This window comes from Corvus kubaryi, unplaced genomic scaffold, assembly GCF_017639235.1.
Source record: "Corvus kubaryi isolate FWS band 111438036 unplaced genomic scaffold, C.kubaryi_AGA036_p1.0 37323, whole genome shotgun sequence".
Classification (NCBI taxonomy): domain Eukaryota; kingdom Metazoa; phylum Chordata; class Aves; order Passeriformes; family Corvidae; genus Corvus; species Corvus kubaryi.
The window spans coordinates 51,513-75,924 of NW_024581102.1; the positions used below are offsets into that span (position 1 = coordinate 51,513).

The following is a 24,412-nucleotide window of genomic DNA, read 5'->3' on the forward strand; positions in this document are numbered from 1 at the left end:
AAGCCCGTGGCTGGACACCAAACCCAGAAGAGATACCAGTACTAACAGGCAAAACATCAGGCATCAGAGCCAGAGCAGGTTTCCAGAAGGCTGTATGCCCATTAGAGAGGGGCATGACACCCCCTTTTTCATGGCAGCTGGTCACTACAGAGCAGCATCTGCCTTGGGGTGCAGTGTTTGCCCAGTGCTCCCATTCTCTTGATGAAGAGGGTTAGCTTTCCTGCATCACGTTCAGTGCTTTGTGCTTTTATCTGAGCAATAACAAATAACCTTCTTTTCCGGGGTGGGCTTTGACAGAGCTGCTCATCAACTTCCATCAGTTGTATGTTCACTGACCATGACAGTGCTGAATACTTTTGCGGTTGATACACCTGTCAGATCACTTTTCAGCTTTACCAGGCTCTTGGCTTGTGTTGACTTCATGTGGTGTAAATGATCTGGGAAAGGGCTGAGTGGTAACACTATTATGAATATATTGACACACAGGAAACCCACGTCTCAAACACCATATGCTGTCTAGTTGTCCCATATTAAAAGGGTAAAAAATAAATGATCAGCTGTGAAAGATGACCAGGGTCTGCTGTGTTGCAGATGGTGCAGTGCAGATAGATAGCAAACTGTTATTACTTGTTTCTTACAATAGAAGCTAGGAAGCGCCAGAAGAAGTAATTGGGCATCTGGTCTAAATGCAACAGAATAAATTACTTTTCACATAGCACATAATTACACAGCAAAACTCTTGACTTCACAATACCCTGTGATAATAAAAAGTATAAATGTCTGTTCTTGGGCAGCACTGAATTCCCCAAATCCAATTATGCAGCAGATGGCAAAAAGATGCCCTCACAAAATAAATAAACACAAAAGGAGGATCAGGAATTATTAATGATTAGTGGGTATTAATGATTTGCAGATTGACTTTCCACATTTCATAAAGTTCACGAAGTGTTGATAAAGTGCTGATATCCACAGCCTGGTGACAGGTCTGAACGTGTTCCTTGGGTGAGGACAATAGGGGACTTTCCTGTAGCAGCTTTATAGAAAATGTCTGTGGTTTGCTGTACCTTTGCCCTCCATTATTAGTGTCACGGGAATTAGTGTGTTAATTCCACTTCCATGGGAGAGAAATGGAGGATACAGCAGTCAGCACACAGACATGACTCAGTGGATGGGAATGAACCCTCACAACCAATTTGGAACATGGAGACAGCTAATGTGAAGCAGCAGCCACAGAAGCCCTGGTGAGAGGGCATGGTGGGCAGGCATGGGGCTGGTTGGGAGACAGTCTGGGGTGCAGAGGCCAGTCTGGCATTCACACCCTGTCCAGCCCTCCTCTAGGCCAGCCAGCAGCTGGTTGAAGGGCAATGCTCACCTGGAAAAGGCCATCTGAGTCACAGTTTCAGTTGCCAGCTGCTTCCATAGGCACAGCTAGGTCACAGATGGCCATCGGAGGCTCTGGAGCAGGAAAAGGGAGCAGCCAGAATATGGGGAAAATAATTGCCTGAGTGTTGTGTCCCTGGAGGAGAACAGTTACAGAGGTCTAGGACCCCCATGTCACGACCCAGCTACTGCAGGTCATGTTGTGCTTTCATAAATCTGTGAATGCTTGCCTCACTAGTTAGAAGCTAACTAAGGCTTAGATTAGGGACAAAAAAATCCATGCATCCTTTGTGGGTTTCATTTAATCAATAACATTTATACCCTATGAAGAATGGGGCAGATTCTGCACAGGCATATCATCAATCCAAACCTTTCCCAGTTGCAGAGGTCAGTTCCTGATGTGCTGGGCAGAGGAAGATGACAGCAGGGTGATGTGATGCAGGTACATGAGGCTCCTATATTGTGGGCAGGGCATCCTCTTGCTGCCAGCACCTCACATTTGCTAGGGGCAGGCTGGGACTTCGGAGCCCGCGGGCCAGGCTGTAGAAGTGAGGATGGGATCTCAAGGCTGCTGCTGGATTTCCCCACTGAATTCCAAGTACATGGCACTGCAAGGCATATAATACAATTTAGATGCATTAGTTCCTGATTTGTGATTGCAAATTGAATTTTGCCTGGCCAAAACCCCAAATACTCAAATGGTAATTAAATGTGTGTGAAGGATTTGCACTCTCAGTATTTATTATTTATAGACTGAACCCACAAATGCAAATGCCGTCACCTGCTCCCAAAGCACACCATGCTCCCTGTGCACAGTCACTGAATTCCCAGGATTGTCCAGTGTGTCCTTTCCCATGTCCAGCACTGATCTGGAAGGTGTGTGAAGCCTGGGAATGCCAGCCAGCCAACAGTGATGCCTAGGGCGATCAGACACAAAATTCCCCAATCACAGCATAATTCTCACCCTGCACAAGCAATAGGGCTGCAGCCTGGAGCATAGGGAAAGGACATAGAAACCAAATCACTTTTAAGTAGTTTGGGGGGAGGGTGCACAATAAACTGTCGCACACTGCTAATGGCTACCTGTTTCTGCTATCAAAAAAATGGCATTACTCACTGATACCCAACACTGACAGCACTGAGCTTTTCAAATAACGTTTCTGAGCACTCCTGTGCAGGCCAGAACAGTGCTGGGCAAGCCAGGGATCCTTGGCTGGTGGCAAAGACAGGCTATGGAGCAGTCAACATTAAAATCAACAGCTAGCTCTGCAATAACCAAGTGGTTCTCACAGTGACCAAGTGAGAATGGACTTTGCAGAGAAGACATAACTGGCAAACTGTTCCCGTAAAACCTCTTGCAGTCACAGTTTTACAGTTGCCAGCTCTACCCCTGGTTTTCCTGAAGTTCCCTCCCCATAATGCAGACAGAGGGAGAAAGAGCTTTGAAACAGGACTCTGCTGGGAAAGCAACATCAGGCTCACCCTCCTCCTGCTGTGGACTGCAGCAGCAATGAAGCTCAGCACAGGAAAGAGGCAGTCTCCTGATCTGCCAAGGGTGTCTGAAAAGCAGCACTGAACAACCTAGACGGGACCATTTTGATCACCTAACCTGCCATGCAGCTGCAGTGAACATAAATTCTGACAGGCTTCAGTTTCCACTTAGCTGGAACTTGTCTCTTGAACACAGGCACCACAGATTAAATCCTTTGCATGGCAGTGTGACTACCCTGGTCTTCCACAGCTCTCCCCAAAGCACAGACCAATTCTCCTATAACTAGGAAAGACCTTTTGAAGTGACCAAATAAAGACTTTCAGGGGCCTTAGGGCACTGAACTATGGATGTCTGTGCCCACATGTCTGCACACATGCAAGCACTGGTGTACTTTTGCTGTGGGCTGACCGCATCCAGGGCATGGTCTAAGCTGCCATTTGGCTCCAGCTATGCTACACAGCAGGAAAACACAGGCTGTAGCCAAGGACATCAGCTGGACAGAGAGGAGCCTCAGGAGTCCCCAGGTCTGCCCAAAACCACAGCTAGGCTGAGCCGCCTTAGCAGCCCCTTGGAACCATACATTCCATCTTGGCTTTCAGTCTGCATTGCTCACAGAAAGTAGTAGGTTACTGCTGTAAGGTAGTAGAGGATGATTTGGATTAATTTCCTAATTTCTCTACCGCTTCATTAGGCACATCCAGTGCTGCCTTTCCTGGGGGTGGGGCAGGGCCCATGCCTGTGTCTTCATGCACACGTGGAAGAGCACCCTGGAGGGTCAGAGCACCCCCAGCTGCAGAGGAGCTGTGGGACTGTGCTGGGGGCACCAGCCCGAATGTCGGCATCTGTCAGTGACCAATAGTCGTGACACCAGTGCTGCTCGCTGCCATATGCGTGATCATGGGCCCACGGCCCAGGACAGGTGCCTGCATGTGGAGCCTCGCGTGCTGGGGAGAGGGGCCGCTGGGGGTTACTGGGGGTACAGCATGGAAATAGTTGGCACTGGGGGCTACTGGGGGTGCAGCACGGGGAGAGTGGGCGCTCGGGGTTACTGGGGGTGCAGCCTGCGGTGGGGCTTTGGGGGTTACTGGAGAACGATGTCGAGAGTAACGCTGGTGGTTCCGGGGGCCCGGTAACAGGGTGGAAGCGGTACTAGCGGTTTGGGGGTACGGCTCGGCGGACTGGGGGCGGTGCCGGCCACTCCGGGGCACGGCTGAGAGGCGGCGCCGGAGCCGCCGCGGTGTCGGAGCCGCTGCGGTGCCGCTCGGGGGCGGGCCGGGCCGGGCGGCCGTTCCGCCCCCCCCGTGCTGCGGCCGGGGCTCGGCCCCGCTCCGTCCCGCGGCGCAGGGAGCCGGGCCGGTGTCAGGGCCGCCGCCCGGCCGGGCCGTAGCCCCCGCAGCCATGGCCCGCGTCTCGGCGATGATCAGCCCCGTCCTGGTGCTCTTCGGCTGCGACCTGTGTTTCGTGCGAGCCAGTAAGTGCGTCCGGGCCGGGAGGGCACCGGGGCTGCGCGCCGCCGCGGGGCTGGCGCCCGCCCCTGCTGTGGGCTGCGGTCCTCGCCAGATACCCGCGCCGGCCTCACCGCATCCCCGGCGTGGCCTTTGCCGCGATCCCCGAGGACTCCTCGGGCACCCCCGGGGCGCCGCGGCCTCCGAGCCCCCTGTGCCTTCGACGGTGTCGCGTCCCCTCCCCGGGGGGACGGCTGCTACCGCGCTGCCCTTCCCGGGGGCTCCCAAGGGCTCCCGCCACGGGCGGGGTGCGGGTAGCAGTGGGTGTTCTGCGCCCCGCGGAGCGCGGCCCCCGTGAACCGTCCTACCCCGAGGGAGCCCCTGCCCCGGGCAGGGACACTCAGGGCTGCGGCGGGCTGGGGCCGGCCGGATGACGGGGATCCTGTCCCTTCCGGCCGGTGTTCGCTGGGACATCGAGCTCAGTGCACCCGAGGCGCCGCTGTCCTTGTGTCCTTTCACTCGCCGGGATGGCCCGCTGTCAGCAGCCGCTTCCTGCTGTTTGCCCCGCGACAGGTTACTGAGATACTAAATCGAATTGCGAGTACCAGACGTGTTCTGCTACATTCTGCCGTGTTGCAAAACACGTAGTGACGGATTCATGAAGAGATGCAGTTGGGGTGTTAAAAAGGGGCCCCTTATTTTTAGATGTGCAGTCTGGTGCTTACTCCCTGCTGCAGCAGTAAGTTGGGCAAACATCTGGGTGCCCTTGAGCAGCAGCCCCAAGGGCATGGGCCAGGGGGCAGGGGTGGTCCACTCTCCGGATCACAGCAGAATGGGGATGGCACCGGTGGAGCCGTGCCCTGTCCCTCTGCAGCACCAAATCTGCCAGCATCCCTCGTGAAGGGTATCTGTCTGTTTCCCTTTGCTGACCCATGGAGCCGGGATGCATGGCATATCTGATCCCATGTCCAGCCGCCCACCGGCCATCCCTCCCACTGTCCACTGCCTATCCCTGCTGCTGCTCACTGGCCATCCCTCCCACTGCCCTCTGGCCATTCCTTCAACTGCCCACTGGCCATACCTCCCAGTGTCCAACCACAGGCTGCAGTGCTGCTGGCTCCTGTACACAGCCCAGCTCTTCCCACCCCTTAATCAGGCCCAAAGGAGCACACTGCTGTACAGACGGGACAAAACCTGTGCCAGGCCTTAAGTAAATGACTGTGCTTTCTGTGGGGGTACCCCTTTGGTAATATGGCTTTAATAAAAAGTGAAGCTGGATCATTTATAAATGATGTAGAATCATTAGCAGTTAATACATTGAGCTAAACAGTGGCACACTTTTCCCAGAGAGCCCAGCAGCATCTTGACTTTACAGCCAGAATGTGTTGGCTTCAGAGAGCATGCTTTTTGGAGCCCTTGCGTTCACAGACCTTTATGGCAACAGCTCTGGCACGAAGCTGCCCTGATCTCAGCTGCAGAGCAGGCTGGACAGTATTAGATGCAATGTGGGGATTATACACAAAGCTTTGTCCTTTTGAGGTCTTGTAACAACTTTGAGGTCTCATCTGAATTTCATAGAATCCTGGAATGGTGTGGATTGGAAGGGACCTTAAAGTCCATCTCATTCCACCCCCCTGGTATGGGCAATGACACCTTCCACTAGACTTGTTTGCTCCAAGCCCTGTCCAACCTGGCCTTGAGCACTTCCAGGGATGGGGCAGCCATAGTTTCTCTGGACAACCTGTGCCAGGGCCTCACCACCCTCACAGGGAACAATTTCTTTTCAATATCCCATCTAACCCTGGCCTCTGGCAGTGGGAAGCCATCCGCTCCTTGTCCTGTCACTTTGTCCAAAGTCCCTCTCCAGCTCTCTTGGAGCCCCTTTAGGCACTGGAAAGGGCTCCAGTATCTTACCAGAGCATTCTCTCCAGGCTGAACAACCTCAGCTCTCCCAGCCTGTCTTCAGAGCAGAGGTGATTGCCATTAAACATTGCTCTGTGTATCTAGGGTGAACTTCGCAAGTTTTGATTTCTGAGGCTTCTTGTCTTGTCTCTTCCTGATGGGTGTGCAAATCCCGTGTGCTCAGAAATGTATTTTCTGTAGTTCATTCAGCATCAAACTGATCAAGGAACACTGGTTTTTCTAATGCAGAACTGTAGCCTGGACACCAGGTCTCCTGTCACATAGGCTCAGGGCTGCTGGCCTGGAGTCTGCACCAAGTGTGCTTACGATGAGTGAGTTCTGGGGCACTGACAAGCCAAGTGCATTGTGGCTCCATTATGCCCCCATGTCCTCTCACCCTTCTACTGCCAGTGAGGGACAGTCCCTGCACAAGGCCTGTGCAAGCTCTGACTAAATACAGCTGGAACACTTGCCAGCCCTGTGTGGACTCAGCAGCATGGCTTGTGAATTGGTGCAGTGCCTTTGTTCTCAAATCATCAGGTGACTCAGTCCCAGGGCAGTGTCTCAGCATCCCCAGCCTGAAAACCTCAGCTGGGACAGGCTGGGCTCCTTGCAGAAGCCTAGAAAATTCTCGATCAGAGCTGGACAGCTGCTACAAACTCCATCCACAAACTTCTGTGTCGCAGAGATGTCAGACCCTGTCTTTAATTTCCTCACATACACTTAAAGGTTGGTAGTCAAACTGTCCCCATTGCGCATATTCAGGACTTTTAAAATTCTGTTAGATGTAAAAAAAACACCTAATTCATTACGGTGGATGTATCCTGGAAGCACCATGTCCTGTTCTTGTCCCGAGGCCAGCTGGCAGAGTCTGGTCATATCCATGGTATCAAACTCATGAGTTCCAAAGAAGGAGGCACATCAGTGCTACCTGTGAGGAATGGTTTTCTGGCTTGTCCTAGCTCCCAAGCCATGCCCAAGAGTGGCTTGGGCACATATTGGCTGGTGCAGACCAAATTAGTCCTTGGACCAATCTCCCCCACTGGATTCTTGGGCTGTTCTGACCCCATTATGTTTGCTAGCACACACCTAGCTAGCTACCTAACTAGTGGTAACCTAGGTCAACTGTTCTTACGCTTGAAGACAAGCAGAAACATGCAGCCCCCCATACACCCACACTTTGAAATGCCTGTGTCTGGGACAGTGCAAGGGAGCAGTTGTTTGCTGGCTGACACGGTATTAGCTGAGCAGCTGACCTGACACCAGCCGTGGCTGGGATGGAAAACCAGACTAGGCTGGAAAATGGCCCAGTGGAAAAGGACCTGGGGGTGCTGGCTGACGGCAGCTAAACGTGATCCGGCCCAGAAGGCTAAGAGCATCCTGGCTTGTGTCAGCAATAGTGCGGCAGCAGGACTGGGGCAGTGATTTCCCCCTTCTGTTGGACACTGCTGAGGCACCTTGAATCCCGGTGTCAGTTTTGGGCTGCTCACAACAAGAAAGACATTGAGAGGGGCTGGAGTGTGTCCAGGGAAGAGAACAGAGCTGGGGAAGCGACTGGAGCACAAGTCTGATGGGTGGCTGAGGGAGCTGGGGGAACTCAGACTGGATAAAAGGAGGTTCAGGGGGGACCTTCTCACTCTCTACAACTCCTTGACAGGATGGTGGAGCCTGGTGGGGGCTGGGCTCTTCTTCCAGGGAACAGGTGACAGAACAAGGGGAAATGACCTCAAGTTGTGCCGGTGGAGGTTCAGGTTGGGTATTAGGTAAAATTTCTTCACTGAAAGAGTGGTTAAGCATTGGACAGGCTGCCCAGGACAGTGATGGATTCAGCATCCATGGAAGTGTTCAAGAAATGACTGGACATGACACTTTGTAATGTGGTTTAGTGGGCATGGGGTTATTTGGTCAAAGGCTGGAGTTGATGATCTTGGAGGTCTTTTCCAACCACAATGATTCTATAATTTCATCTGCAGGAAGCTCAGCTCCTCTGCCAACAGAGTACCTACACCCCGAGCGGTGGACAGGGCTGAGTCTGTGGCTTTGTTCAGCCTGTTTTGCTGTTGGCTTGTAGGCGAGCACGGTGTGCATGCAGACAAGGCTTAGAGACTCCCTCCCTCTCATAGGTTAGTTATGAACCAGATTCCCACAGGCAAAACTCTAGAGAGACACACTCTCTGTGGGATAAAGGATGTTTGAGTGTATCTTTGAATCCTTTCCAGTTTTCCTGACTCAACCTGTTATGAAGGAGAAAAACAGAATCCTGTGGTGTCCTTGTCTCTGGTGACCCTCTCTCCTGGTGGTGTGTCAAACTTCTGGAGACACACTCAGTCCCAGGGTCTCTCTTAGAACATGTTTTCTGGGCTCTCCTCTCTTTTAATTGCCCTTGGCAGACCACAACCCTGAATTTCTCAGAGTGGGAACCACAGCCTTCCTCTGGTTTGAGCTGAAGCTGGGTATATTCAGATCTGAATGAATGCACTTAAACAGCTGGTCTGCAAAAATCACCTTTCCTTGTCACTCTATCTGGGGTTGTTGGTGGTGTCATGGTTGTCCTTTCTCTTGTTCTCAGGTGCCCCCTGGAACTCTTTTTCTGTACAAATCACAGGACTGACTGTGTGCTACACAGGCAGCTTGTAGAAGGGCACTGACTTATATGTGGGGAGTGAGAACACACAAACAGCAGCCTCAATGTCTTTCATGTGCTCCTGTGTCTAACTTCCAGACAAAATTTGGCTTTGTGTGCAGGACTGTGTGGGATCCTGCTGTGCTCTTAATGCTGTGAAATCTCAAAGTGGCAATGGTGCAGACCATGGGTCAGTCAGGTCCACTTTCCATAGAACAGCAATGGCCAAGCATTGCTGCCAGCTTTGCAGCCAACAGCACTGCACTGCTGGTGATGCCTAAGATTTTTAGCTTTTTATATTTTTCATATATTTGGGGCTTTGTAGATTGTTAATGCATGGTTGTAGCTTTTAGTACTTTTCCTATCTTTCTTCCCTACATTTAGGAACAATAAAATAACCTTATAAACACATTCCTAAAAATATTATTTAGTCTTAGTCCAAGAAGAGAACCAGGTACAAGGACATTCTGTTTTCCAACCAGAATCTGGAGCAGGCATAACAAAACTGGGGCAAAAGAAACTTCTGGACTGCTTCCAGTGGGGCAGGACCCCAGGAATTATTACCTAACCAACTAACCTTTTAATTGGACCGTATATGATAAGTATACTAATCGACTTACCTTATAAAAATTGTAACATTACTATACCAAATATGATTTTTGCCATATTGTGTACCTGAAAGCTTTCAAGTAAAGGTTTACTTTTATATTCATTCTAACGTTGTTGGGAAGATCTATTCTGTTTTCTAGGCATCACTGGGACAGCCAGCTCTGCCTTCAGCATTGGCCTTTCCTCCATGCCCTGGAGCAAGGAGTAATGCCAGGCAGAGGAGATGGCCAGATTGAGTCGTAGAGTGTGTTTATTCCAAGGTGCCCCATTTCTGTGTCACAATCAATATATCATTGCTGTATCTGGGCTGCTTCCTAGGCAGTTCTGGGTGGTGTGCTATGCATTTGTGGTGTGCCCATCCATGGGGCAACCCCAGAGCTCTGTGCCTGCGTACTCCTCATGCACACAGTGGGCAGCTGCCTGCCAGCCCAGGAAGCACCGTGCTATGTGTGTGCTGCTGCTGGCAGGTCTCATGCTTGTCCATCTGCTGTGCCACTCATCTCCTGGGGACAGGTTTACCAAGGAAGGCACTCCCTGTAGCCCTAGCCAATATGGTGCTATTGGCAGGTGTTGGAGAGGCCCCATGGTGATGTGCAGGGCTGAGTGCCTGTTCTGAGACATCTTCTTTTGCCTCTTTCCTGTGCCTCGCCTTGGTCCATGCCTGGGTCACCCAGACAGGCCACCGTCCCCTGTCAATGTGACTGTGACGCAGCTGAAGGCAAACTCTGCCACAGTGTCCTGGGATGTGCCAGAAGGAGACGTGGTCATCGGCTATGCCATTCTTCAGCAGGTATCCAGGATCTGTCCCCAGGGGGCTGGGGACACTGATTACCAGCATGCTCCTGTGTCCTTTTGCCACAGTCCGGGGCTCCTCTGGCACCTGCCCGAGGACATCTCTGCTGCTGAGCAGCCCTTGCCAGGGTGCCCCATCTGAGCCATCCATCCTGGTGGGAGGCAGAAGACTGTGGGCTGCATTGGGGGGGTAGTCCCTCCAATGGCTTCCCTGGGATTTCTCTAGGTAAGGATGGTGCTTCAGCCATGACATAACCCTTCTTTGCTTGCCTTGCTCTGTCTATGCAGCCCTGGGTGATGGTGGCTTCTCCAGGGAGGTGCCTGGCTCTCAGGCCACACAGGGATGCTGAATAGGCAGTGCTGGCCAGTCTGGCCCACCCTGGGGTGGATGGTTGCCTGGGAAGGGAGGAGTGAGGGCATAGCCCTGCAGCTGGGGGCTTGTGCCTGGTGCAGCTGGAAGCAGCCTCCTGGGGGTGACAGCTTTTCCCTCTGGCAGAGGCAGGATGGGCAGATGCAGCGCTTCATCCGGGAGGTGAACACCACCAACCGTGCCTGTGTGCTGTGGGACCTGGCAGAGGATGCTGACTACATCATCCAGGTGCAGAGCATTGGCCTGTACGGGGAGAGCCAGGCTAGCAAGCGTGTCCACTTCCGCACCCTGAAGGAGAATGATCGCCTGCCTTCCAACAGCTCCAACCAAGGTGAGGCACCTCCTTCCAGCTCGCCCAGGTGCTGCTGGTGGGGCCATACCTGGAGGCCTGTACAGCAGATGAGCAGGGATTCAGCAACCAGTGAGGAAGGTGCTGCCCTGAGCAGCAGGCTGCTGGGGACACACAGGGTTGTACAGGCTGCTGTTGTGTCCACTATGTGTCCACAATAATGTCCCCAAGCCGTGGTTTGCAGCCTTCCTAACCCAGGTCTTAGAACCCATTCAGCTAGGCAGACTGGCCAGGAGAGCTGCTGAGGCCTGCCCAACTGCTGCCTGTAGGAAGCCAGAACTGAATAGACTTTCAGATCTTCCAGTCTGCAGGCTACCAAAGGACAAATGACTGAGTTCCATGGTCTCCCTTACTACTCATACCTGTGTTGTCTTGGGGTTGCCTACGTGCTGGTCCATGAGAGATAATCCAGGAGTCCCAGAGAGATGGTGCCCATAGAGGGCATGGGAGTCTGTCTCCAGCACTAACCATGAGAGGGATCTTGAGTATGGCAGGGCAAGCAGATGGCTGACTTTCCTCAGAAGTTCTGTGTTCAACTGACCTGACCTGCCCTGGTCACTGGGTAGAAAGAGACCTTACTGATTCCCTACATGAACCCAAACAAGCTGTTGGAATCCCTGACTATCTTTGTAGCAAGGATGGTTTATCTGTCACGGGAAAGCTACAGAATGTCTGGGGGTCCTCTCCCCAGACAGAATGTCATCCCATACCCTTCCTTGTTTGGGGGAGGTGGGCTTCTCTCCTTTGGAGTTCCTCAAATCCTCCAGTGTTGCTGTAGTGGGAGAATATGTGCTGCCAACCCTGCTTGGGGGGGTCTCTTCTCTGCAGGTGACATCACCATGGAAGGGCTGGACAAAGACCGGCAGCTGCAGACAGGCGAGATTATTATCATTGTGGCTGTGCTGCTCATGTGGGCGGGTGAGTGCCACAAGCAGTGTTCTGGGGCAAAGGTACAATCCGTGGTTCAGAAAGAGGATGTGGCTCAAGGGAGTGCAGAGGCACATTGGTGAGGGTCTGGCACCCTTTCTAGTAAGTCTATTGAGTCTCTCTAGGAGTTGGAGCCAGTGGGGTAAAAGGAGCAACCACAGCCACTGCTCAGCAGTAATGGCCTGGAGTATGTGGAAGAGCAGGAGACAGAATGGGACCTGGAATTAGAGGGTGAGAGCATCCCAGCTGACAGTGAGGATTGTGTTGCTTGGGCCTTAGATGTCATGACTGATAACACTATCTGGTAGAGGCTGTACCTCAGTCTGCTAAAGCTGTAAAGTGGGTGATTTGCTCCTGTACAGCATGATTAAGGCCAGTGCTCCAGCAGGCAGCAGGTTGCCCTGGGAGCATGGGAGCCTAGAAGGTAAGTCAGCTCCTGACTGGTCACATGCAGCTGCTGTGAATGGGAAGTCATTGATCCCCTGCTCCCTTCCCAGTAAATGTGGATTTTGTAGTGGCATCTTGCAGAAACTTCTCCTTGCCCTGGCCTTGACACTTTTCTAGTGCGCTGGAAGAATATACAAGATGACTCCTGGTAGTTTACATCTGGCATGGGTTGATGTGTCAGGATGCCAACTGGAAGGAGTCAGGCCCAGTCCGTGTGTGTCTGTGTGTTATCACACACACACTGGGGGTTGAGTGAGTCCAGCATGGTCACACCTGGGGGCATAGCTCCAGACTCCTGTGTCCAGGGTTCCCAGGTGTGGGACATGCTGCATGAGATGCGTCCTGTTAAACCATGACAGAGTGACTGACCCCAGAGCCAGTTTGCACAGACAAGGACAAAGGCTGGCTTTTTTGAGGGTCACAAGCTCAGTAACTTTAATGCCTTGCTGGAGGCACTCCAAAACCCATGCAGCTGCCCACTGACCTCACTGTCCCTCTTTGAGTGCCTCAGCATCTGCCTTTGGTGAGTGCTGAGCACCTCACGTGTGGCCCAATGGCCTTAGCCACATCCATGTCTGTCTGTCCAAGGAAACTGGCCTGGCCACATATGCAGAGGTACCCGAGGTGGTGTAAGCTGATGCAAGTGGGGGTGTGGGTGTGCAGCACCCCAAGGAGCCCTGGATGCAACTGCTCTGCAGCTGGGATGCCGTCGGGAGGGGAGACAGAGGCAGCCACTGTGAGGGAGTCCTTCATCCAGTCTATCTTTCGGCAGCGGTGATCGCCCTGTTCTGCAGACAATATGATATCATCAAGGATAATGACTCCAACAACAACAAGGAGAAGACAAAGCCGTCCTCAGAACATAGCACGCCAGAGCGACCAAGCGGAGGGCTGCTGCGGAGCAAGGTGAGTGGGGAGGGCTGGCAGGGGGGATGGCATGTGGCATCTGCTGGGGCTTGCAGCCTGGACAGATTCTGACTCTCTCCAGAAATGGAAACACCCCAGCTTGTGCTCTCACCCCAGAGACTGAGGGCTTTTAGGGTGCAGCCCTGGTCTCCGGGGCAGTGTGTGTGCCCCATGGGTGATTGCAGGAGAAATATTGGAAGAGATGATAGGATATAACAGCTGGGAGAGCTCTTGCATTGCAGGGTGGTGCCTGATCTCTGACTGTAACAGACCCTTCATCATGCCCCTCCAAGGCTGCACCTCTCCTGCACTGATGGACAGGTCTGGCTCCTGCCTGTTCAGGCAGGAGTGGACATGCTAGGCAGCTGTTCTCATGGTTCCTGCACTAGTCTGTCACTGCTCCCTTTCTGCCTTCACTTCAGCTGGCTCCAGGTCATCACCACACAAGTCATTCCAGAGCCCCTTCCTCACCCTGATGGGAGTGCTATGCCAGGCTGTGGATGGGGAGGGAGCAGTACCTTCATCTGGCTGTTCCCTCAGCACCTGACATTTCTCCCTTTGTTACCTGCCAAAGACAGTGATTTATAGCCCTGATGCTCTAATGGGACCGTATGTTAGGTTTTTGCTTGTGTCTCATCTGCCGCCTCTGTCAAGGGTGGGAACTCCCCTCACTGTGTTGCCTGACTGCTCCACTGATACCACATCTTGGTTTCCAGCAGATGTCAGGAGCAGAAACTTCCTGTTTGGACTTCAAGGCCCCAGTTCCCCTCCTCCAGATTTTTCAGCTTGCTGATTACTCCTTGCCAAAGAGATCCCTCCTCTTGGATCCCTACTCCAAACTGACCCTGCTCTGCTGAGGTCTGCTGGTCTTAATGCCTGCCACAGCCTGAGGGGCTCTGACATGGGGTCTGATCCCAGTGGTGCAGCAAAGCAGGGTCTTAAAGCAGATTTTTCTCTCATAGAAGAAATCTCCCTCGGTCAATATCATCGAGGTGTAAGTGCAGCACCAGTTCTGCCGTCTGGGATCTTGGGTGTCCTGCCAGAGCCAAAGCAGGCCTTGGAAGAAGAGGCCAGCACCAGGCGCCCAGCCTGGAATTCAGCATGCGACGATCCACGTATCAGAACTCCCGCTTTCCTGAGGGTACCTGTCTGGGGATGTGCATGGAGCCAGCTCCCAAGCCATGCATGCAGAGTGTGGCCCTGCCCATCCCACATACCTGGCCCCCCCTCCCCTCCCAGTGCGGAGCATGAAGTTGAGGACAGGTGGGGGCCCACACCACCGGCTAGGGTCGGGGGGAGCCAAGGGGAGCCAAGAGGCTGGTGCACTGGCCTGAGGGGAGGCCACGTCCCTGTGCGCGGGCTTGTCCAAAGCCCTGGGTGCAGCTGTGGCACTGGACCCCTGCCCAGCATCAGGGGGCAGACCTTGCTCTCAGCTGCCTGTTTGGCCTTGGGGGTTGCTTGCAGAGAGCAGGAGCTGCTCCCCTCAGGGCCCTGGGGCTGAGGGAACAGGGCAGTGCAGGCATTACCCCAGCACTGCCAGGAGAGCTGTGCCCAGGTGGTAGGAGGGTTTGTCTGTGGGGCTGGGCCCAGCCAGTACAGGGGATGAGCAGATTGCTGCTGAAGAACAGGGCTCCACTGCACCCTGTCATGGCTGTGCAGGGGCTTCAAATTCTCTGTCTACTGCAGAGGACAAAGACACAAGGGACAATGAGGAGCTAGTGCTGTCACAGTGCCTGGCCAGCCCGCAGAGCCTGCAGCCGGGGCAGGGAGTGCTGGTGGGAGCCCCACAGGGCTGGGGGAGTGGGCAGTGTCAGGGCATGGCTGTAGCTCTGCTGTGTCCCCAGTAGGGCTCAGTGCTGGCACATTCAGGCTTGTTGAGGGCAGCTGCCAAGCACTTTTTGAGCAGCACAGTGCCTGTGCTGCCTGAAGGAGACAATGTGGTGAGGTGTGCAAGATCTCACTTGGAGGGAATAGGGTGAAACAAGGAGGCTCCCTGCTGCCCTGGCTGCTGCTCTCCCTCCATGCTCTGCTCTGCAGCCTGCCACATACAGGCTCTGCAGCCCTGGACTCAAGCATCACAGGATCCAGCGTCTTCCAGGAATAAATCTCCCAGTAAAAGCACTTTCAGGACTTTTCCTTCCAGGTGCTGCTCAGCTCCTGCTGCAGGACTAGGCGGGGAACGGACAGGATAAGCAACTCCTGTGGCAGGGTCTTTTCAATAAAAGTATCCTGGCTCAAAGGCAGCATCAGAGCTGCAGGTCTGTGTGTGTCCATGCATGCATACATGTACGAGTTCTTGAATGCATGTGTCCTGGCCTGTAGGAGATCTGTTCCTGCATGTTGTGCAAGAGCTGGAGGTCCTCCATGGTCACCTCACACCCCTCTGGCCCTTAGGGAGAGCTGCTGCTGCGAGCTGGGCCATGTGGTGCTGCTGGACCAGCTGCAGGCTTTCCCACTGAGGGTGACATCTCTGCAGAGAGCAGAGGTGTCCCAGCAGCAGGACCAAGAAGAGGAACAAGGTCTGACCCTGACAGGCTGCAGGATGGAATGACCTGTGCTGCTCTCTGCTCAATTGAGGAGAGGGGTATCTGAGGAGCAAAAGCACCGTGGCGGTGGGATGCAACTGCTGCTGGGCTGTAACCTGGGCTGCAGGGAGCATGGCCACAGCTCCAGAGACACAAACACCTTGCTTTGCCTGCTAGCTTTTTTTTTTTTTCAAGGAGGTACATCAGAAAAAAACTAGGGCTGTCAGGGAAGTATAGGAGTTTTAAGGATGTTCTAGTGCCCTGGAAAAGGTTTAGAAGTTCTGTCTTGGAAGGTCACAGCAGACACGCCTGCTGTTATGAGATTTTTAGTCAGGCCAGAGGCACACACAAAGAATCAAATGTGTAGCAGAGGTGAGGAACTAGGGAAGGCATGAAAAAAAGTCAAAACGCAGAGGTTGTGACCAAATAAAACAAACAACACAAAAGTCTGACATTAAATGTAAAATCAGGGGGTGTTGTTGAGGAAAAAACCGTCTCCCTCTGCAAAAAACCAAACCAAACCCCAATCCACCACTTCTTCTCAGGCTATGGCGGTGCAGGAGGGCAGGGAACTGCAGAGATGAGTGCTGGAAGCTGAGAGCCTGACAGTGACCTGCTTAGCCTAACAACAGTTACATGTTGCTCTGTACTGCCAGCTGAGGGAGAAAAGGCATGAAACCACATTCAATATGCGAAACTACATTCAATACGCAAAACCACAAGTGAAAAAAACCATGCACAGCTCCTGACTGATCCATGGCACTCCAGGCATCCCCAGTGCTTGTGGCACTCACTGGGGGACTGGCCCTGCCACCCCAGCTGCAGCCAGCGATTGGTGCTCAGCTAGGCTGTCAGTGCCACCAGCCTGAGAAGGGCAGCTGTGCAGAGATGGGACAGGAACCCAGTAGTGAGGGCCTCGAACACAGCTGCAAGCTGTCAGCTGCCAGAGAAACCAGACGTCCTGGTGGCTGCAGCCTCCCCTGCCCCATCTGGGGAAAGAAACCAAGTGCCTGGCTTGCCTCTGTAGAGCACAGCTGGGGTGCAGCAGGGTACAGACACTTCAGAGCAGCTGGCACACAAGTGCTTGTGTCTGCCCTGGCCTCAGCATGGTCAGTGTCAGCTCCTGTCAGTACAGGTGACATTCACAGGTGCTCAAGACACCAGCACAGCACAGCAAAGCCTAAACCTGCTCCTCCCAAGTCACAAAGGCACCCTGAGCCCTGGCAGCCCTCAGCACAGGAGGAACGGCTCCCTCAGGGCTTGCAGTCAAGGAAAATGTGGGAGTTCCAGGCTCCATGAGCTTGGGGCACAGCAACCCTCACCACAGGAGATGCACCAGACACAGCACCCTGCATGCTTATGCATGGTGCCCATCCAGCACTCAAACCCAAATGACAACAGTAAAAAACTCAGTTTATTTCTCTATAAAGGCAGAGCTTTCCTTTAAAAACCAGGTTGTTTTACTCGAGAGAGGGTATGGGGCTGAACTGCAGGGGCAAGGCCTTCATCACACCAAGAGCTATTGCTCCCTGAGGGTGTACACTGCCTGCATCAGGCAGGCTCAGAGCACACGGGGTGGTCCTGCGTGGCCCAGGAGTGAGCAGAGTGAGGAGCACGGGTCTCCCAGCCCAAGCTGGGAGCAGCTGCAGCTTGAGGCAGGTTCATGCAGGTGGCACAGGACAAGGAGCAGGTGTTGCAGCCTGTGCACTCTATGGCAGCAGTGCCAGCAGCCCCCGTGCCAGGAGGGCAGTGCCAGGGCAGGGGTGGGCACTGGCTGGCCCAGGTGCAGGCACAGGGTGAATCCTGAGTGGCTGGTCCGTTGTTGCAGAGATTTGGCTTAGCCCAGGGGAGTCTTGGGGCCAGCAGTCCTGGGACCAGTGCTTGGGGAGTTTCCAACCCCTCCCAGCACCTTCCAGCTGTCCGGGGGCGGCCCCAGGCGGTAGCACAGTAGCTGTGCTGTAGGAGAGCTCAACTGCGGCACAAGAGGTGTTAATTCTGAAAGGTGAGAGAAAGGAAGACATGGACCATAAGGCATATGGCTGGGAGCCCAGCACAGCCTGCGAGGGGAAGCAGACGTTCCCAGGTGAGCATCAGCCCCCCTTGCCTTACAGAGGACATGTGGGGGGATGAGCCAATGCAGCACTGAAGGAACTTACCTGCTGGGCTGTGGGCTCCCCTCCCCAGCTCCTCCATGCTGCTTTGGAAGAGAACACAGCATCCATCATACCCCAAGCATGGCCTTCTGAGAGACATGGCATGCTCATGACCCTGACGAGGCAGGAATGGTGCTGCAGCACCAGGCACTAGGAGTGCAGAAGGCCCTAAGCCCCATTTCTACCAAACTCCCTCCCCAGGCCAGCCTGTCCCGAGATTGCAAAGCCATATCTCCTTCCCATCAGGAGCCCCATGTCCAAAGGGGTGGTGCTTCATTGGGCTACACATACAGCTCCAGTCTGTGCATGCACTGGTTCCCGGGCGACACCAGCTCAGCCCAAGCTCAGACCTGCCAGACCCCAGCTGGGTGCCCGCTGCCACATATATGGAGAACAGCCGTGATGGAATGGGCCTCTCAGGCCCACCACCAGCACTTCTGTAGACCTGCAGGTTAATCCTCTGCTGCTGGACTGTTCCATCAGCTCCTCAGCATAGGACACACATCATCAAGCTCAGCCCACAACCCCAGTCCATCCAGAAGTCAGCATGACCAGGCCTCCATTCTGGTCCAGCCCCCAGGGAAATCAGTGGGAGAAGAGGGACAACTCCTGAGTCCCATTTGGGAGGCATGTCTGGACAGGCTGGCCTCAGCAAAGACTGGCAGAAACAGAGTAAGAAACATCTCTGGATGCATCCTGGGGGTCAGCATCTGTCCCCCACATCTCTGCTGCAAAAGCTGGACTGCATGGTCTGTCCCTCCACCACTCAACCCTCTGTTCACTTGAGCTTTCAGCTGATAGTGGCAGAGAAAGAGCAGGAAGCTTCCCCCTTGGTTCCATGCAGCTCTCCTCCATGGTCCCACCATGCCCATTGCCCCAGAAGCTCCCCTTGCATGGGGCACAGAGAAGGAAACAAGACAGGATTCACCAGAGAGATCCTTGAACACAAACAGCAGCTCACCACCTACCCAGATAAGTTTTCACTGACATTATCATCTTCCTCCTCCTCCTCCTCCTCCTCCTGGCAAGCAAACAAAAACCCACCATGACATCTCACTGCATGGGCAGGCCTCTGCCAGGAGTGAGGCTGGGCTGCTCAGAACCCATCTGGCCCCTTCACAAGACAGTCACTCCCCAGGCACAGTACAAAGGCTTCCCACAGGCAGTGGGGGAAAGACTGGAGTGCTGGGCTGCCAGAACCCTCTAGGCTTGGGCACACAAGGACAGACAGGCCATAGCTTGTCCCACATCCCCTCCAGGAGTGAAGCCCCAAACACAAGCTGTGAGCGTGGACAGAGCTGCTGACACAGTGCACCTCTGCCCAGGGACAGTGGTGGGTGTGGACACCCTGCAGCTGGAGGGGCAGACAGAGACTACTGGGAGCAGGCTGCACGCAGGTACAACCCAAGCACTGCCAGGCTGGACTCACACTGGAAGCATGAGGCCAAGGACCAAGCATCCAGAAGCTCCCAGGCAGGGATACAGTGAGACCAGCATGACAATGCTCCAATTGCTGTGGCCATGCAGGAGGTGCAGTGCAGATGGGCTGGGCTGAGCCTTAGCCCAGGCTGGCAGGATGATGATCCAAGGGTCCTCTCCTTCAGAGGCAGCTCTCACCCCAGCCATGAAACCAGGTGTGCAGCCCAGGTCCTAGGACCCTGTGTGACAGAGCCAGCAGAGCAGGGCTGAGGCTGCAGCAGTGCTGGGCCTGACAGCAGAGCTCCAGGAGTACAGACACTAAGGAACTGCACCTGCTGTGTGAGCCACACAGTATAGTGCACCTCCTCACATCAGGCTGCCATGTGCGATGGGGACTGTGCAGGTATCAACAGGGTTCTGGGAGGGCAGGAGCAGGGAGCTGCAGAAGGGTCACTCTGTCCCTGGCCTAACTCCAGACAGCCCTGGGCATGGACCTGACTTGCACATACTGTACCCCAAACTGGTGTCTGAAGGGAGCGCTCCCTGGGGGGGCTGGCTCACGGGGTCTGCCGGGCTCACTGCTCTCCAAGACACATGAAGGGTGAAGGGGCTGATCCTGCCTAGAGCCTGGGACAGGGCAAAAGCAGCAGTTAGTGCCTGCAACCTGCAGAAAGCCCAGCTGGGAATGTACAGGCAGGACTGTGGGTGAAGAACAGGGAATCCCTGCCGTGCTGGCGGAAGGGTGCAAAGAAGGGTGAGGGGTCACTGCTCAGGGCAGGTACCACCAGGCCCTGAGCTGGGCTACAGCTCAGCAATGCACAGCAGTTCAGCACAGAGAGCAGGTACACACCTCCCACCCCAACCCACCCCAGCCAGAGACAGGGGAGTGGCAGAGAACACAACCACAAGGACAACACTCTCCCTGCCTGGTGTGTAACACCAGCCAGGCAGCAAGCCATCTCCCCTTCCACACAGCCCAGGATAGGGTCCCACACCAGAGACACTGATCCCAGGGCTATGCAGAAGGACACATCTGAGAAATTCCTCTTACCTGCATGTGTTGCTTCCCAGAGATCCAGCGCCATCTGAAAGGCCTGGGCCACAGTCAGAGTCACAGCCTGGGCCTGTGTACATGAAAGAGAGGGAATGTCTGCTTCCATCTGGGCCCTCAATCCAGGATAACCTCAGTGCCTTGAAATCTGAGACCCCCAGCATCCCTTGCTGCCTGTCCCTGCAGAACACACAGATGGAAGGCCAGAGCTCAGTTCTGTGTCTGTCTGCCCCTGGGGGCCAGCCACCCCCAAGAACAGACCCTCAGGAGCTGGGACAGGAAATCCCCCTTTGCTTACTCCCTGCCTCTTGCAGCACATGAGCACACCCACTCGCTGGCTCCTAATCCAGCTGAGGTTTGCAGAGGTAATGGCCCCTCTCACTGAAGGGAAAGAAAGCAGGCCCTTGCTCCCACCCATACCTCATGGAGCCAAGAGCAGAAGGCGAGTGCTTACAATCTTCTTCTTGGGTGAGAGGAAGGCATGGCACTCCAGTGCCCCGCTCTCCTGGCTCTGGGCAACATAAGCAAAGACTTTGTTCTGCAGCTTGTCTGTTGTACAGTAGGAGATCCTGTGGGCAGAAAGGAGCCGTCAGGACAATCCGGGACCCTGGCACTGGACTTCTGCTGCACTCCCAGCACATCAGCAAGCACTGCTGACAACCTGAGGCTTTCACCTGCCCAAGCTGACCACACAGCCCAAACCCCCAGCAAGGGCCAGAGGCTGCCTGGCACCTGCAGCAGGTAAGAGATCACTGCATCCACAGGCACTCCCTCCTGCGCTGTCCCAGTGTACCTTGTAGTTTTCTGATGGCCAGCTCAACCCAGTGTGTGAACTCAAGCATTGGGACAAGAGGAGCACAGAAGGGTAGGTGATTGCCTCCAAGGACACAGCTGGAGGCCAGGCAGAGGGATGTTCTGACCTGGCACATCAGCTCTGGCGCTGAGACCTACATTTTGCAGCAAATGTCTCTGCTTCCCATCTAGCCACCAGACTTACTGCCCTCACACCCAGCACCCACAGACACCCAACCCAGCCAAAGGACAAGTGGCAGCAGAAGAAATCAACATCAGCTCTCACAGCAACTGCCTTTAGCCCACCCATGCAAGCTGCAGTTTCTGGCAGCCTACAGCCAGAAGGGTGGTCCCATGGCAGTGGAGGCAGACATGCAGTCCTGTTCTAACTGTGGGGCTTTCCAATCACGAGCCTCAAAATCCTGCTGAATGCCAGAAGAGACAAGCAGGGCAAAAGGAGATGATGGATGGGCTGATGAACTCAAGTCCACCCAGGACCCTGCCTACACTCAGCCTCAGACAGTGCTGGGGGCACAGCACAGGGAGGGTACAGGCCTCAGGGAGCCAAGGAAAGACCTAAGTTTGAAGGTACTGCTGACAGAAGGCCCAGCCCTCCTTGGCTACTCAAATTCCCATCAGTCTTCAGCTGACTGCTGGGGAACACCCAGCCCACACCCATGACATGCCCACCTGTAGATGGAGATGTTCTCCACCATCTCTTTAGTGTCTGCATCCTGCAGCGAGATGCCCCTCGGAGACACCGTCAGAATCACCTTCTGAAACTTGCGAGCTCCGACCCGTGCCTGGCAGTAGAAAGACACCAGCAATTTCTGCAAACCTGGCAAGGGTCTTCACTTCACCCCCTTGCAGGAAGGAGCCCCGCAGACTCTGTACAGTATCACTCACTTGGATACTTGCTGCAAAGACTCCTGCTGTAGGGATAGGACAGCAGAGTCTGGCAATCAGGCATGCCCTGCACAGAACACTCTTCGAATCTGTTCACACTACTGTCACACACAGGAAGGGATAGACCCCACCTCCCGCAGTACTCCACCCTCCTCTCTGTGCTGTAGCAGGCACAGCTCTGCTCCCAGATAGGTTCAGGTGTGGGAGTGGGTGGTTGGGGCTGTCCTGCAGGAAGGCAGCTTCCCCACATCACACAGGCAGACACCAGTAGCCTCCTGCATGCCACCTTCCTCTTGGGAAGGGCACAGTCCCTCACTAGGACACAGTCCCTCACTAGGAGCTTAGGGCTAGGACACAGACACCTCCCAGAGTCCAGGGGCTGGGCTCTGACCTCAGCACACCAGGGCCCCAGGACTGGGTCTCACCGTGGCCACGATCCTGCGGATGGCGGCAGCAGCCATGTCTTCTCCTTTTGGTTTTTCTACCAGCGTCATGCCCAGATACTTGAGGGTGAAGCACATCCCCTCAAGCAGCGGCTCCTGCATATCGCCCCAGCTCTCAGGAAGCTCTGCGAAGACAAAAGCCCTTACAAGCCATGTGCCAGCAGCCCCACAGCTAGTTCCAGCAGAGCCACCCCACGCGTGGCTCACAGCAGCAGTGTTGCTCCTTGCCCCCAGCAGGACACTCTCCTGGCTCTGTGACACTAAGAGGAACAGAAGGAGTGGGCAGTTCACCCTTGAAGCTTTAGTCCTCTAGCCCTGGAAGTCCAGGCTCTGTCAGCACAGACAGCTCCTGCATATCTGCACAGGGCTGAGGATGCTGCAGCCCTCACTGCTATCTGCAAAAACCTTGCATTCCTGGGTCTCATCTGTTTCAGTCTCTGTGGTGCATTCGTCTCAGCCACCTGAGCTGCTGGCACACTCGAAGAACAGCAGCACTTACTGCCACACTCAGATCAAAATCCCCAGATTGTCCCAGTGTAAGCAGAGCCAAACACCTTGGCATCTCACTTGCAGCAGCAGGCTGCCAGGGCAGGGGCAGCTTAGTCAGCACTTGTGATCCAAGCTGGGGTGACTGGGAAGCAACTGCACCACAGAGATGCTAAAGAGATGGGAATTGCCAAGGTATGTACTGTTCATGCTAAGCTAATACTTTCCAGGGTTATTTTCACCTCTTCCCTGGGATTTGCTCCCTGAGCATTACTGGCACACTTGCAGAAGGGTCCAACTCATAATTGGAATTATCTGAACCCACAGGGAAATCAGGAGCCTTTATTTGCACAGTGTACTCTTGCACAAGTGACAACTATCAGGGAGCCTGCCTGGTGCCATGCAGGCACCAGTGACCTCCACCCCGGACAGGAGAACCCTGTGTCACTCCAAGCTCTGAGGACAGTCCGCGTATACCAGGGCTGCCAGGGCAAGCGCTGCTGCTCCAGCATAGCCTTGGGCAGCCAACTGAGAACAGCCAGACATGGCCCTCCTGTGCCACAGGGTGCCTGCGGGGTCATGGAATCATGGAGCGGTTTGGGTGGGAAAAGATCTTAAAGCTCATCCAGTTCCACTCCCCTTCCACAGGCAGGGACACCTTCCACTAGACCAGGTTGCCCCAAGCCCCGTCCAGCCTAGTCTTGAACACTTCCAGGAATTGTGTCCTTGGGTCGGTCTCGGATCCTGCCGTGCCGCAGATAGCACGGGCTGGCCTGGCACACTCGCAGAGGACCAGGCGCGGCGGCCCGAGGAGGCCGGGGAGGTGCCCGGTGCAGTCCAGCGTGTTCCAGCGCCTGGCGCAGCCGCCCGGCCCCGTCAGCCCACTGGCGCGGGCGGCCTCGATTCACATGTGGGGCAAGAGGCGACAGCCCGGGGAGCGGGGCAGGGAGGGCCCGGCGAGCGGCTGCAGCGCTACCGTGCCGCGCGGCCGGCAGTGCCCCGGCTCCCTCGGCCCGCCCCCCGACCCCCTCGCCTCCTCTAGCTCGGCTACCCCTACGGCCGCTCCCCCCCCCTCAGTCCTCCAGGCCCCTCGGACTGCCCTGCAGCAGGCAGCGGCCGCACTCCGAGCCCGACTGCGCCGAGCTAACGGCTCCCCGCCCGGAGCGATGCCCGGCCCCGACCCCCGCCCCCGTCCGCACTCACTGCGCCGCCGGCGGAGACCCAGGCCGTGCCGGGCGAGGCGCGGGCTCCGCAGCACGGCGCGCCCCGCCGCACGCAGCGCCTCCATAGCGGAACCGGGATCGAGCCGAGCCGATCCCTGCTGGTGTGGCGGGGGGGGAGCCGGTCCCCGCGGGCTCGACGCACTCGCGTCAGCGCGGCGGAGGCGACGGGGTT

The 24,412-nt window shown here is 55.1% G+C and overlaps 2 protein-coding genes across 12 annotated transcripts; one reads left to right on the plus strand and one right to left on the minus strand.

The window, feature by feature from the left end:
- The first annotated feature begins 4,179 nt into the window (after positions 1-4,179).
- FNDC4 (fibronectin type III domain containing 4) lies at positions 4,180-15,493 on the plus strand. 6 transcript variants are annotated; one of them, XM_042029414.1, is made up of 7 exons: positions 4,180-4,343; positions 10,126-10,241; positions 10,740-10,944; positions 11,791-11,880; positions 13,109-13,242; positions 13,959-14,100; positions 14,208-15,493. In XM_042029414.1, exons 1-6 carry the CDS (start codon positions 4,271-4,273, stop codon positions 14,097-14,099), a joined length of 759 nt encoding a protein of 252 aa, XP_041885348.1. In that variant the 5' UTR covers positions 4,180-4,270; the 3' UTR covers position 14,100; positions 14,208-15,493. The 6 variants fall into 6 exon arrangements, with proteins under 6 accessions (XP_041885348.1, XP_041885349.1, XP_041885350.1 ...); XM_042029415.1 differs by having other exon boundaries at positions 13,962-14,100; positions 14,205-15,493; XM_042029416.1 differs by lacking the exon at positions 13,959-14,100 and having other exon boundaries at positions 14,205-15,493.
- Positions 15,494-17,159: 1,666 nt separating this feature from the next.
- On the minus strand, positions 17,160-24,385 carry LOC121665345 (low density lipoprotein receptor adapter protein 1-like). Of its 6 annotated transcripts, XM_042029407.1 has the most exons (8): positions 24,221-24,385; positions 22,514-22,656; positions 21,873-21,985; positions 20,845-20,959; positions 20,391-20,463; positions 19,854-19,966; positions 18,889-18,941; positions 17,160-17,762 (listed from the first exon to the last, which is right to left on the minus strand). In XM_042029407.1, the coding sequence occupies exons 1-8, from the start codon at positions 24,303-24,305 to the stop codon at positions 17,477-17,479; spliced, it is 981 nt and encodes a 326-aa protein (XP_041885341.1). In that variant the 5' UTR covers positions 24,306-24,385; the 3' UTR covers positions 17,160-17,476. The 6 variants fall into 6 exon arrangements, with proteins under 6 accessions (XP_041885341.1, XP_041885342.1, XP_041885343.1 ...); XM_042029409.1 differs by lacking the exons at positions 18,889-18,941; positions 19,854-19,966 and adding an exon at positions 17,924-17,961 and having other exon boundaries at positions 17,672-17,762; XM_042029412.1 differs by lacking the exon at positions 19,854-19,966 and having other exon boundaries at positions 17,677-17,762.
- Between the last annotated feature and the right edge of the window lie 27 nt (positions 24,386-24,412).

Bases quoted from the DNA above. Each gene is read 5' to 3' on its own strand.
- LOC121665345 (XM_042029407.1), bottom strand. From the start codon at position 24,305: ATGGAGGCGCTGCGTGCGGCGGGGCGCGCCGTGCTGCGGAGCCCGCGC. The intron at 20,464-20,844 runs GTAAGCACTCGC...TCATGTACACAG, and splicing joins TCTCACCCAAGAAGAAGATT to GCCCAGGCTGTGACTCTGAC. The intron at 19,967-20,390 runs GTAAGAGGAATT...GCCCTGTCCCAG, and splicing joins CTGGGAAGCAACACATGCAG to GCTCTAGGCAGGATCAGCCC.
- FNDC4 (XM_042029414.1), top strand. From the start codon at position 4,271: ATGGCCCGCGTCTCGGCGATGATCAGCCCCGTCCTGGTGCTCTTCGGC. The intron at 10,242-10,739 runs GTATCCAGGATC...TCCCTCTGGCAG, and splicing joins GCTATGCCATTCTTCAGCAG to AGGCAGGATGGGCAGATGCA. The intron at 11,881-13,108 runs GTGAGTGCCACA...ATCTTTCGGCAG, and splicing joins TGTGCTGCTCATGTGGGCGG to CGGTGATCGCCCTGTTCTGC.